At 40.9% G+C, this 13,761-nt stretch overlaps 1 protein-coding gene across 1 annotated transcript in view; it reads right to left on the reverse strand.

The window, feature by feature from the left end:
• Positions 1-732: 732 nt before the first annotated feature.
• The window catches only part of tufm (Tu translation elongation factor, mitochondrial), a 41,809-nt gene continuing 28,780 nt past the window's right edge, over positions 733-13,761 (reverse strand). Inside the window, exons 7-10 of the mRNA XM_084330625.1 lie at positions 13,587-13,691; positions 7,821-7,972; positions 3,375-3,494; positions 733-906 (exon numbers count right to left, since the gene is read on the reverse strand). Coding sequence (XP_084186751.1) covers positions 736-906; positions 3,375-3,494; positions 7,821-7,972; positions 13,587-13,691 — 548 coding nt within the window. The 3' untranslated portion in view covers positions 733-735. The remainder of the gene's footprint in view (positions 907-3,374; positions 3,495-7,820; positions 7,973-13,586; positions 13,692-13,761) is intronic.

Genomic DNA, 13,761 nt, shown 5'->3' on the forward strand with positions numbered 1-13,761 from the left:
CTGGGTCTGAACGCTACGCAAGCTAGCTCCCCACTGGGTCCGAACGCTACGCAAGCTAGCTCCCCACTGGGTCTGAACGCTACGCAAGCTAGCTCCCCACTGGGTCCGAACGCTACGCAAGCTAGCTCTCCACTGGAGCTGAACGCTACGCAAGCTAGCTCTCCACTGGGTCTGGACGCTACGCAAGCTAGCTCCCCACTGGTCCGAACGCTACGCAATCTAGCTCCCCACTGGGTCTGGACGCTACGCAAGCTAGCTCTCCACTGGGTCCGAACGCTACGCAAGCTAGCTCCCCACTGGGTCTGGACGCTACGCAAGCTAGCTCCCCACTGGGTCCGAACGCTACGCAATCTAGCTCTCCACTGGAGCTGAACGCTACGCAAGCTAGCTCTCCACTGGGTCTGGACGCTACGCAAGCTAGTTCTCCACTGGTAAACCATGTTGCCTTGGTAACACAAAGAGAAATGGAGAAACGGTCTCAACGAAGAGCTAGGTTGCTTAGCGCTCCGTGGGTCTGGCGCATCTGGCTACTTTAAAAAAAAAAGTATTTTGGTTGGAATTGCACGGTGCAGCAGCCATGCAGTCTCGTGAAGTCCTTCCTGTAGACAGTGTGTTTACAGTATGTATGTACTGTATGTATTTGTGTGTTTTCAGTGTATGTGTATGTATTTAACGTATTGACAAGAAAACGGACGCCCCCCCCCCCCCCCCCCCCCCCCCTGCAGTGTCTCCCCCTCAGCCCCACTTGTGTTGGTCTTCTTCTGTGAGGGTCATGATCTCCGTCACCAGGCCGGTGCCGATGGTCTTGTTGCCGTCCCGGAGGGTGAAGCGCTGCCCCTTCTCCAGCACCATGGGCTGCCGCAGCGTGAGGAACAGGGAGGTGTCTTCTCCCGGCATCGCCATCTCCTGGGGAAAACATCGAGACTTTAAACTCAGAGACTTTATTTCCTCTTGAGCCTTTCACTGCCACACTACAGAAGGTTAACCCTTTACTATCACACTACCGACGGTTACCAGTGAAAGGGTTAACCTTCTGTGTATTGTCGCAGTGAAAGGGTTAAGCAGATTCATTATAGAATCCAAGGTCTATGTCAGCGGTTCTCAAACTACGGGTCGTGGGTAGGTGACAGTGGGGTAATTTTTTTTTAATAAAATAACATAAAAAAAATCTAATAATTTTTTTGTTTGTTTGTTCTGGCAACATATTTTGGCTAAATATGCCTCGTTTTATAAATGTGTATCGATATAGTGCTGTAATACAATTTTCTAATAAATATGTGATTAAGTTCAACATGTGCTTTTATTTTGATATTCCTTAATTCCACGTTGAAATTATGCGATACATTAAATGTGGGGTCATCAAAAAAAATCCTAAATAAAATGGGGTCGTGGTATAAAAAAGTTTGAGAACCCCTGATCTATGTCATAACATAGGGTGAACAAACATCCCCATTTGTGCAACACATTATAATATATAAACAACCGTTAAAGTGAAATAGCAACAAAAAGGCAGATCTTTCTAGCCATGACCCCATTAATGTTAATGTTACTTAGTTATACAATGATATTATCCAACTATCCTGTTATGTAGGCCTAGTGTACCTTGTCTGCAGGTATAGTGACTAGGGCTGTCCCCAAAGCCTGTTTTTGGGATTCGAACTTCGTCATCAAACGGACGTTCAAACCTGTTTTTAATAATAATAAAAAATTCTATTTTTTTCTCCCAAAAAAGGTATTGAGGACTAAATCCTCAATTTGAATAAAGTGATTAAATTAGTCTTTTTTATTATTAAATCAACTTTCTTTAATGAATCAGTAAAACGAATCAGTTTTAATACTAGAATATTAGTGTAGCCTAATATTTATCTGCAACTGTAAAGAAAAGACACATAAAAAAAGATATATAAATTATATATATTTTTTATTAAAAATAAAAATTCTAATGTTGATTTAGAATTTGAATGCCAACGTAACAAACGAAGGTCTGAACGTTCGAACATTTGGGCTCAGCCCTACTAGTGACTTGTATGATAGCCTAGCGCACCTTGTCTGCAGGTATAGTGACTTGTATGATATCCTAGTGCACCTTGTCTGCAGGTATAGTGACTTGTATGATAGCCTAGTGCACCTTGTCTGCAGGTATAGTGACTTGTATGATAGCCTAGTGCACCTTGTCTGCAGGTATAGTGACTTGTATGATAGCCTAGTGCACCTTGTCTGCAGGTAGTGACTTGTATGATAGCCTAGTGCACCTTGTCTGCAGGTATAGTGACTTGTATGATAGCCTAGTGCACCTTGTCTGCAGGTATAGTGACTTGTATGATAGCCTAGCGCACCTTGTCTGCAGGTATAGTAACTTGTATGATAGCCTAGTGCAGGGGTTCCCAAACTTTTCAGGCCGCGACCCAAAAATAACGGTGTCAGAGAGCCGCGACCCCCACTATTATAGGAGGTAAAAAAAAATTAAAATAACAATTTTTATTTATTTTATTTATTTTTTAATAAATGGAAATGTATGGTTGAAACATGCACACGTTCAAACGCACACACACTAATAAGCATTGGAGGCTTAACCAGGGCCGGACTGGGGAAATCATAGTGCAAAATATAGCCCCAGTCAGGCCACTTTTTAAGCAGGGGGTCTGGGGGTCCCCCACCAGGGCATTTATTGTTACAAAGACTTCATTTCCTGCATTCTGGTGCAGGCATTTTTTTTTTGTACCCTTTAAATGCCAGTGTTTGTGATGGCATCACAAATTATTGTTAAAAAACAGGCTAGCATATGTATGATTAGCAACAACACTGATTTTGATGGATTTTCAGTTTTTTTGTAATGTCAGATTGAAAATAATACAATCTTTTATTAAACTTCAGCCCTGATCATAACACCACATATTAATTGTATAATTCTAACCCTTTAAATGCCAGTGTGTGTGATGGCATATATTTGCAATATATCAAATGCAAAGTAGATTTTTCTGGGGGGATTATTACAGGCTAGCATGTGTCAATGATTAGCAACAACAGTTTTTTGTAAGGGTCCCGCCTCCACCAATCACATGCGGCTCCTTTTGTGTGTGTGTGTGAGAGCAAGAGAGAGAGAGAGAGAGAGAGAGATAGTTCTCCAACTTGTGTGAGTTGCAGTGATCTCCTGGTTGTTTCGAAGCTTCGAATTAAAATCGAATCTCGGCCCTGAAGCTTCGAATTCCAAAACAAAATTCGAAGGTCAGCCCTACATCTTAGTGCACCTTGTCTGCAAGTATAGTGGCTTGTATGATATCTTAGTGTACCTTGTCTGCAGGCATAGTGACTTGTATGATATCTTAGTGTACCTTGTCTGCAAGTATAGTGGCTTGTATGATATCTTAGTGTACCTTGTCTGCAGGCATAGTGACTCGACAGGCCATGTCCCAAGTCAGAGAGAACATGACGGGCATGAAGTTGGTGCAGAACGGTTTGTTCCTGCCTCCCTCTTCTTTACTCAGGACGTACAGCTAGGACCAAGAGAGACACAAGAGAGAGACATAAGACATCACATACACTGCCTCCTTCTTTACTCAAGACGTACAGCTAGGACCAAGAGAGACACAAGAGAGAGACATAAGACATCACATACACTGCATCCCTCCTCTTTAGCCCTTCTGGCCGCCGTTATGACGTTCCACCAAGTAGGACCAACCGTTACGCCAAATCTTTTGTACCCTCGGCTATCAGACTTTTAAACACAGACAGTAGTCATTTTAAGTAGCATTTTACACTTAGTTGTCCGTTTTTACTTTTACTTTTACTGGATTGTGTATTGCATGGAATGTTGTTGTTGCCGTGCTGTCATTGAGATGTTTTTGTTGTTTGTTGTTTTTCGTGAAGCTACAAATATGAATTGCCCCACGCGGGATCAATGAAGTTGTCTGAATCTGAATCTTTACTCAAGACGTACAGCTAGGACCAAGAGAGAGACGAGATGTCACACAGCAACAAACACCCCCATTATCTCCTTACACCATAGTTTCTATATTTACTCCTAAAAGATCTGCGCAACCTCTTCTACCTAATATTTGCATTTTTATTTTATTTTTGCATCTTGTACATTTTAGTTTGTATATTTTGTATAGTGTTTGGTCTTTATTCTTTTAGTTTTTACTGTATGAAGCACAATCTCAGGAGGCTCATACAGAACGAAGCATTTCACTGTAATGTACCTGTACCTTATATGTGACAAATAAAACAAAAACTTGAAACTTTTTATGCTAATCTACTTTTAGATGTCCCAAGGTCTAGGCTAAAAACAAAAGGTGACCAAGCTTTTGCGGTGGCTGCCCCTAAATTGTGGAACAGTCTTCCACTGCAAATAGAGATTTTTAACTAAAGACTCACCTGTTCTCATTGGTGTTTTGAGGCTTGGTAAAGCCATACATCCCTGGTTGTGTCGCGATTGTTTTAATGTATTGTAGCTTTTGATTTAGTGTATTACTGTATTTTTTATTTTTAGTATTTCTCTATTTTTATATTGTAAAGCACTTTCGGTTGGTTTTAAATATAAATAAAGTTGACCTTGACCTTAATCCTTAAGATATTTAGCAGTAAGATATTAAAATGAGATCCTTCTCCAACTAGAATAAGTGTAATTTAGAGCCTACAGCCGTAACTGAAGAGTCTACAACATGTAAAAGAAATAAAAAAAATCTTTTAGACGGAGGCCAATATGAACACCAGCCAGCCTAAACTGTACACATGAACAAGAGCACCACCCGTTTTGAGAAGCCCATGTTTTGTTAAAACTGGGAGGAATCGCGGTAAGGTGGCGTAACGGAGATTGCGTTCGTCACCAACCCCGGAGCGGCTGGATTTGCCTGTTCGAATCCAGCTCACAGCTCCGGGGTTGTCACCAGCTTGGCTGGCCATTCACACTAATACAATTGGCAGTATTAGAGGGTGGGAGAAGCTGGCGCGGTGGGTCCGGGTCGTTGTAAACAGCGACTCCTACAGTTCGGTCGGGGCGCCTGCTAAGCGCGGATAGGATCTAAGTGGGGTAGTGTGATCCTTCCACACGCTACGCCCTCTCAGTGAGAATGGCTGGACGTGTGTCGGAGGAAGCACGTGGTAGCCTCCACTCTCCCAGACCGACTGTGGGGGGTAAGTGCGCAGCGACCAGGAAGGGGATTGGGAATTGGCATAACGACTAACATTGGGATGGGAGAAAATCGGAGGGGGAAAAAGATTTAAAAAAAAAAAAAAAAAAAAAAAAACTGGGAGGAATCTCAGTCCATCCAAAAACCACTTCCACCAGGGATTCCGTGGTACCGGTCCCAAAATGGCATCTGGTCATAAATCAATATTTTTCAGAGTGTTGCATAAAATTTGCGATTTTAATATCAAACGTTTTCAAGTATTAACATCACTAACACTTCACAAAAGCATGTAGAATGTATATTATCATCAATACGTTAGTTTAGCAATAGGTTAAAAGTTAGATAGATTTAACTTTTCGATTTGGTGAAGTCTAGTCGCGAGGGTGACCATTTTGGACATTTTGAACTGTGGGAATTGTAGCCTTTTTGCGGCCATTTTGTAGAGAGATTGCATAATTTTTCCGAACTACACTTCCTGGAAGATTATATGGGGTTTAAGGTTCAGAGCTCTGTATGAATTATTTCAATAACTGTTATTATTCGGGATAATAAGCCACAAAGGGTAACGTTTTTGACAAATTTTTAAACGCAGTTAGTTTCTCTTCCCTATTGTTAACATGCAGGAACAATTAGATCTGAAATTAGTTTCAAAACGGTTGCACTGTGGGGAAAATTAAAAAGCACAGTAGATTTCATTATCTGTTCTTATGCATGCCTGGTGATACTAAATCCAAATTGAACTCGGGCATTTGAAAGATAATATATGTATATATATATATATAAATGTGTGAATTGGCTATAATAAGGTAATTTATAAGCATCATATTCTATAATAATATTTCAAATTGCATTGGTCCGGATGGGAGAATTCAGTACTGTATCTACAGAACCTTCGGTTTAATAATCTTCCATTTATTAATTTCCTTAGATTTCTTTTTACACATGATCTCAAGAGGGTACTGAATGAGATCAGTGGCAGTTTTTAACACTTTAATCGCCATGGGTTAAATTCATAATTTACCATCCCTCGCCAGCTCTATTTGTCTATGGAGAAGTTCCACTTATTTGCAGGGCTATAACTTTTTAAATTCTATTGCTAAACTGCCATTATTATGGCCCATTCAATGTCCTATATGTATTGTTCAGGGTGTAGCAACGTTAAACTTTTTCATTCACATATTCATACTAAAATATGGTCTAAAGTATAAGTATGTTTTTATCGTTTTCTGCAGCTTTCTTCAGAACGTGATTTATAGCCCCAAATGCATTATATTGATGATCAAATACAGTTTGGTAGGAATCTGTGCGAGATAAAAAATGTCAACTGCACGTACTTCTAGAAGTTTCTACGCATCATCTGATGTTGACCGGATGGGCGGGGGATCGTTTATAATTCCATGGGCAACGTTAGATGATTCATCCAGAGTGGGTCATATGTTCATCAGATCAGTTAGTATAGAAAACGTTAGAAAATAACGCTGAATCTTACCGTGGCTTCCTCGCGCCGCTGGCAGATGAGCGTGTAACAGATTTTTTTCTATTATGGGATGTAGAAATGCCCGATCCATTTCCAGGTTGTATAATAGTATATACGTCCAAATAACGTTGTTTATTGAGTTAGGGCGAGCGATCTATTATCCAGTGTTTCAAGATGTAGTCGCGGGAGCTATAGCGAGTGGCCGGACCACATATGGATGATCACTACCGGTTCAAAGGTTAATATCCGGTTGGCGATCTGCCGATCGGCCACCAGATGGCGCTCTTGAACCGCTAGAGAGTTGAGAGGAGATCACACTTGTGTCTCAGGGTTCCGGAAAGGAAATATGATTTCGATGACAGATTTTTGAAATATTGACATCAAAGACGAGTTACGGCGTCTTCGGCAGAATGAGCATGGCTCGGAATGACGTCTTAACTCGTCCGCGGCGATCATAGTGTTAATGTTTGGTAATTTTTAGCATGGTGTTATTCACTGTCAAAGATGCAAAGAAAAATCATAATTCATATTCTCCTTTGTTTCATCAAAATTTAAGCAAGCCTAGTAATAGACACAATATTTCTGACACTGTGAATACATTGCCTGAGGTCCATAGATGTCCCTAGATACCAAGAATATGCAAATGGACTTGTAAAAGTGGAGCAATATTCCATTTACCTAGGTATATATTTTAGGCGAAAATATTCCATGGGTGAAACAGGTTAAGGCCTGCCTCTTATATAAGCCTCTCTCTAATAAAGGCCTGGTGCTCTTTGCAGCTGAGGTAAATACAAGACCCATCCAATATTAGAGGATTTACGATATTATAATACTGTAAATACATCAGATTAACATATTTACTCAGTAGCTTTGTTAATATATATTTAATTTAATCACTTGTTACACTGTATATTACACACCTGTCCTGTATATTGTTATGCACTTTACCGTTACATTTGCACTCTGGCTGGATGCCAACTTCCTTTCGTTGTACTGTACTTGTGCTGCATGACGACAACACATTTTAATCTAATCTCTGACCCGTTTTCAAATGTACATAAATTACCTTATGACCATGACTTTTCCCCAAATATGGGCATTTCGTAATTTTCCAAAACATGCTGCAGCCCAGAAAACATCAATTTAAAATCCCATAACTTATATTCATACATGTTCATGCCTGCTTGTGATCATATCAACACATGGTGTCCGACCTGCGCCTTGACCTTCTGGTGCGGCAGGATGGACCCAGGTTTGCTCATCACCATCCCCCTCCTGATGTCCTCCCTCTTCAGGCCTCGGACCAGAGCCCCCAGGTTGTCCCCCGCCTCCGCCCGGTCCAGGGACTGGTGGAACATCTCAACGCCTGAGCAGGAGGACAAGGACAACATGGTTAAGAGTAGGGCCGTCACTAACCATTATTTTGTTATTGATTCATCTGTTGATTAGTCGATTCATCTAAACCATTCGATTCATCTAAACCATTAATTTAACAGAAAAATCAACAATTGATTATATTTGCAATTGAATATTTAAAAATGTTTCTTTAGATAAAAGAAAATATATATATTTTTAAACTACCAGCCAGAGAGATTTTTACCGGCCATAAATGGCTTTTTAGTATATTTCCATGAATTATTATATGTATTGTGTGTTATCTCTCCACTCCACAGTATAGTAGTGCTTGTGCCAGCACAGGAGATACGATTGTATCTGTATGTACAGTATAATGTATTTTATATATATATATTAGGGCTGTCCCCGACTAAGGATTTGGATGGTCGACTATGATTGGCCAAAATCTGCCGTTAGTCGACTATTGGTCGACAAAAAAAAGAAAAAACGTATACCATTTGTAATATTATTATATATATTTTTTATCATTCCATTTGGGCTGTGGGGGGTGTTTAATGTCTGAAGGAGTCGACGGAAGGCTTCTTGTCCTCTGCAAAAGCATGAAATTGGTCCACTGATGGATACATCTTGATATTTGTCTAGTCTAGTGTGTTCATTAGATGGGTGAAATCCTCTTTCAGTGCCTCTGTGCTTGTTTTCGTAGGCAGTTAGCCTCTGGTATTCGTGCCATTAGCGTTAGCCACGCTTCTAGGCTTCTGGGCCTCTTTTCTTTTGGAAAGAATGATAAAAATTATAAATATTATATATATATTTTTTGTATTCGACTACAGCTCCTTTCGACCGATTAGTCGACTAATAGGGGTCAGCCCTAATATATATATATATATATTTAAATAAATACCTTCCTTTTGAATAAAATAGGCTCAGGAATCCGGATTTTTAAAGCCAATTAGCCTAATCCATGTCAAAAAGAGTAGCCTATAGTAAATGTATGCACACACACAAGAGAGAGAATAGCTTATAGCAGACTTCATGCTTTTTCAATCTTTTTGCTAATTAAGTGAAATATTTATCACCACCAACTATCAAGTTTGTTTTCATAATGTAACTTTTGGCTACTTCATTGATCATAATCATTGAAAGTACAGATAGAATAGGCGGTTAGGTGGTCGAGCGGAGATTGCGTTCGTCACCAGCCCCGGAGCTGTGAGCTTGGTTCGCCTGTTCGAATCCAGCTCACAGCTCCGGGGTTGTCACCAGCTTGGCTGGCCGTCTGCACTGATACAATTGGCTGTATCAGAGGGTGGGAGAAGCTGGCGGGGTGGGTCCGGGTCGTTGTAAACAGCGACTCCTACAGTTCGGTCGGGGCGCCTGCTAAGCGCGGATTGGACGTGAGGGGGATAGTGTGGTCCTCCCACACGCTACGCCCTCTCAATGAGAATCCGCGCTGCCAGGTGAAAAGAAGCGGTGATTGGCTGGACGTGTGTCGGAGGAAGCACGTGGTAGCCTCCACTCTCCCAAATGATCTGACTGTGGGGGGTAAAGCGCAGCGACCAGGAAGGGACTGGGAATTGGCATACAACTAACATTGGGATGGGAGAAAATCGGAGGAAAATGGAGGGGGAAAAAGACCCAAAAAAAAAAAAAAAAAAAAAAAAAAAAAAAAGATAGCAGTGTAATGCTTGATGAGAGCAGAGCGCTCTCTGTGTTCGCAGCACCTCTCAAGTGCCTGTAACACGCAGCGGGCCCCGCCTCCCTCCTCCTTGGAACAAACATTCCACCCAAAAACTGAATTTCAGTCCAGTTTCAATCTGAACTATTAACAGCGGAGCTGTTTTGTAATCTTCACAATCACTCGTCTGTCTCGCACACTGCAAGTAAATGATTTTTCCGGTTTGCACACACACATTATTAGGGGCAATACGAGGGAAATGCTCGCACTGTAGAGCATATATATAATTATATATATAATTAGTAAACTGTCTGGGGCTTTTTTTGCCCCCCTTAACTGATTTTCGAGGGCATTTGGTCAATTTTCAAGGGCATTTTGCCCCAAGCCCCCGTTAATTTCGAACCCTGCTCCCAAGACTCTCCCATATTCAAAAACTAGACTGATATGTCATAAAGTCTGAAGCTGCTCCATAGACGACTAGAAAGGAGCGCTCAGTAGAGTGCAAATCTCAAACAGGGAGCAGCCTCACCTTTCTCTCGCTCAGATCAAACAAACACACCTACAATATTTAACAAATGCAGACAACCATCTATACACACTATTACACTATGACACTATTAAACATCACACACTATTACTAGGGATGCGTATCAAGAACCAGTACTAATTGGTACCGGTTCCTGATTGGTCAGTAGATATTTCCGTCCCCGAATGATGACGAAGCTGCTAGTGTTCTGTGCTCTCTAGTCATGGCTGACGGGGCAAAACGTTAAAAAGGGTAAAGACTCAATTCACTAAATTGTATGAAAATGTAGCTGAAATATCGTGCAATATCTACAGAAGATTGCAGACCTTGAAATTAAAATATTTTGTTTGGAAAGCCAACACTAAACCGATGAACACTGCTAAGTAGGGGTGGACGGTATGGTCTAAAATTTATATCACGGTATAATTTGAAGCATAGACGGTAACGGTATATATCACGGTATCAGTATTTCCGTTAGAATATTTTTTTTTGCCTGATAGGCAGGCTATATAAAGAATGACATACTCAAGGCATGTAGATTTATAATATTTTAACTTAAAACTAGGCTACTTTTGCGTATAAAGTCATTATATTCCAAATAAAATAAGTCCCGAGTCCGTGCTGCTCCCATTGCAAACAGCCGGGCTGGATGCTGGATTTTGCTAGAAGCATATGTAGCTGCAGAGCCGCAGAGCCAGCGGCGCTTTCAGGTCTGGTCACAGCTTTCAGCCATTGGGTGGGGGGGGCGCTGTTGAGCGGACCTGACCTGAAAGCGCCGCTGGCTCTGCGGCTCTGCAGCTGCATGCTATTCGCAAATCCACTGCTGCAGCCGTCCTCCCGGCTCCCGCTGCAGCCGTCGTTATCATAACACTACAGGCATATCATAATGTTTACAGCAAACTGTAGTTGATCACCAGGTATGTTTTATTAACGTAGAATAATTCATATAAGAAAAACGATAGGGACATCTCTTACCTTTCTCCACTGGTTAAAAATGCCAGGAACTGAAATTGAAACTTGCTGTGCGCCGCGGTGATATGTGTTTATTATGAAATGACAATTGCGTGTTGACACGCCCACTGCGCGAAGCCTCCTAAATAACTTTTTCCAGTTTGCACATATCTATTATCTATGACTAATTCTATCTATTTTTAGGGGCAAATGCGATTGAAATAGTCGCGCTGTGGTTACATGACGTCATTGCTATTTTAGAGCTGCTCTACCGGTTACACGGTATAGTCAAAATCCATACCGTAGAGCAAATTAATACCGTTTATACCGTATACCGTTTATACCGTCCACCCCTACTGCTAAGCTAACACTAGTTCTGGATACTGCTACTGAAGGGCCAGTATCCAAGGCTGCCGCGGCTAACAAATAACAGCCATCATTGGTCACGACAGGGAAACGTAAGAGAGACGGAGTATTGGAATCTTTCTTTTGATGTTTTCTTTAGATTCTTCAGATGCTTCAAATAAACCTAATTTAATTCATGTTTTTTTTTGGAATGTGCGTCTTGAAGACACTAACCTGTTTTACCAACAAGAAGCCATTACATTAAAGTTTAAAGAAAAATCGACCATGGACGGAATTCAACACAATGGAGTTGAACTTGGAACAATACAGACAACAATGGAAACAGTGAGTGACCCAAGTTAATGAAGAACCAAATATGCTCATCTACTGTCTACCATTCATCTGTTGTTGGAAGCAGATGTTTGAAGCTCAGTGGAAATCATGATGTCACAACTGTGAATGAATTCAAGTAAAGCCTCACTGGAAATGCTGCATTGAATAATTGGATGTTTGGAACAAAGAGCTGTGACTGGAAATCAAAATGGCCGATGCGGCTGAAGCTAGTTATGAGGGAAAGTTATGGAAGTTGATTGGCACTTGTCGATGTAGGCTGGGCATGTTGACAAAGAAAAGACATTCAAGACGTTGCAACTCAAAAAGGCAGGTAGAAAGTCTAAGTATACAGACTCAATGCAAAAAGCTAAACCGTCCAGCAGAGGGAGCAGTTTTGCAACAAAGATAACTGCTATACCAGAAAAAGTTGGAGTCAAGCCAGACTACAAACAAAGAACAGAACAACATATTGGATGCTTCTAAAAAAAGAAACGCTGGACTTTGTGATAATGATCATGCATTGGAATTCTGTCAGAAGTTGAAACACAGACCAAACGAGGAGAAAGTTGCAACGGACTGTGTTTCGGATGTCTCACAAGGGGACAAATGAGCAAAAGAGAGAGAGAGAGGCAAGAGAGAGGGAGAGAAAGGAGAGAAAGGAGAGAGAGAGAGAGAGAGAGAGAGAGAGAGAGAGAGAGAGAGAGAGAGAGAGAGAGAGAGAGAGAGAGAGAGAGAGAGGCAAGAGAGCTGGGAGAGTGTGTGTGTGAGAGAGAGAGGGGGGGCGGGGTGTGAGTCCTCAGCCCTTGTGTGGGTGAATGTAACAAGTTCCTAACATTTTCTTTCCGCTATTATTTCATGCACACTTTATTCATTGTTTTAAATAGTTATTTTCTTTTAAGTTATTTTGTGCATCACTCTGTTTTGAATTGAATGCAAATTTGCAATGCATGAGGGTCATCCTTTTGTGTTAAATGGCTGCATAAAGCAAGCATTTGTTGACTCATGTTGATAAGAGTATTAAAATTTGAAAAAGATCTGTTTATGGTAGATTTAGAACAGATAAAAAATATGCTATTAATCGCGAGTTAACTATGATTAATCAGATTAAATATTTTAATCGATTGACAGCCTTAATATATATAAACCGTAGTTTTCATGGTAATTTCTGCTTATATTATAATAGTCTCTATTTCCATTTTGATAATTGCCTTGCTTGGCAATTAGGGGCCGGTCTAGTTGTAACACAACGACTAATTATAAGACAAAGACTAGTTATAAGTCAAATACTAATTATAAGACAAAGACTAGTTATAAGTAGGGATGGGTACCTTTCACATTTGAACCGATACCGGTACCTGTGAATCGATACCGGTACCCAACGGTACCTTTTTTCGGTACTTTAGTCTCAAGAAATTTAATTTACCTACCTCAGTCGTAAAAAAAAAATCCAAACTTCAAATAACTACAATTTCGACAGTTTTCGGCTTGCCATTGCTCCGACTGCTTTGTTGTTGAATCAAGTCAAATCCTAGGTAAGCATATATTGTGCGTGTGAACGTTGACATGAAAAGAAAAAAGTAAAAAAAATTAAAAATAAAAGTAAAATTTTTTTTTTTTTTTTTTTCACTTGATTCGATACTCGGTAGTACCGACGTGTTTCGGTTCGGTACCTCAAAAGTACCGAATTCGGTACCCATCCCTAGTTATAAGACAAAGATTAGTTATGAGACAAAGACTAGTTAAGGTGTGGTGGTATTTCTAACTTGTACACATTCCTGTTCCGAGTCGTCCACCTACCTGTAACGACAGACTTGAAGGAGCGATTATGTCCCACAAACTCGCACTCTTCGCCCTTCTTGATGACACCTCGTTCCAATGTGCCCGTCACCACCGTACCTCGGCCTGGAGGGAGGAGGTGCAGTGTTAGCAGTGTTACACTAGCCTCACCTGAGATAGAGGACACTAGCCTCAC

Source organism: Notolepis coatsorum (genome assembly GCF_963971535.1).
Source record: "Notolepis coatsorum genome assembly, chromosome: 15".
Classification (NCBI taxonomy): domain Eukaryota; kingdom Metazoa; phylum Chordata; class Actinopteri; order Aulopiformes; family Paralepididae; genus Notolepis; species Notolepis coatsorum.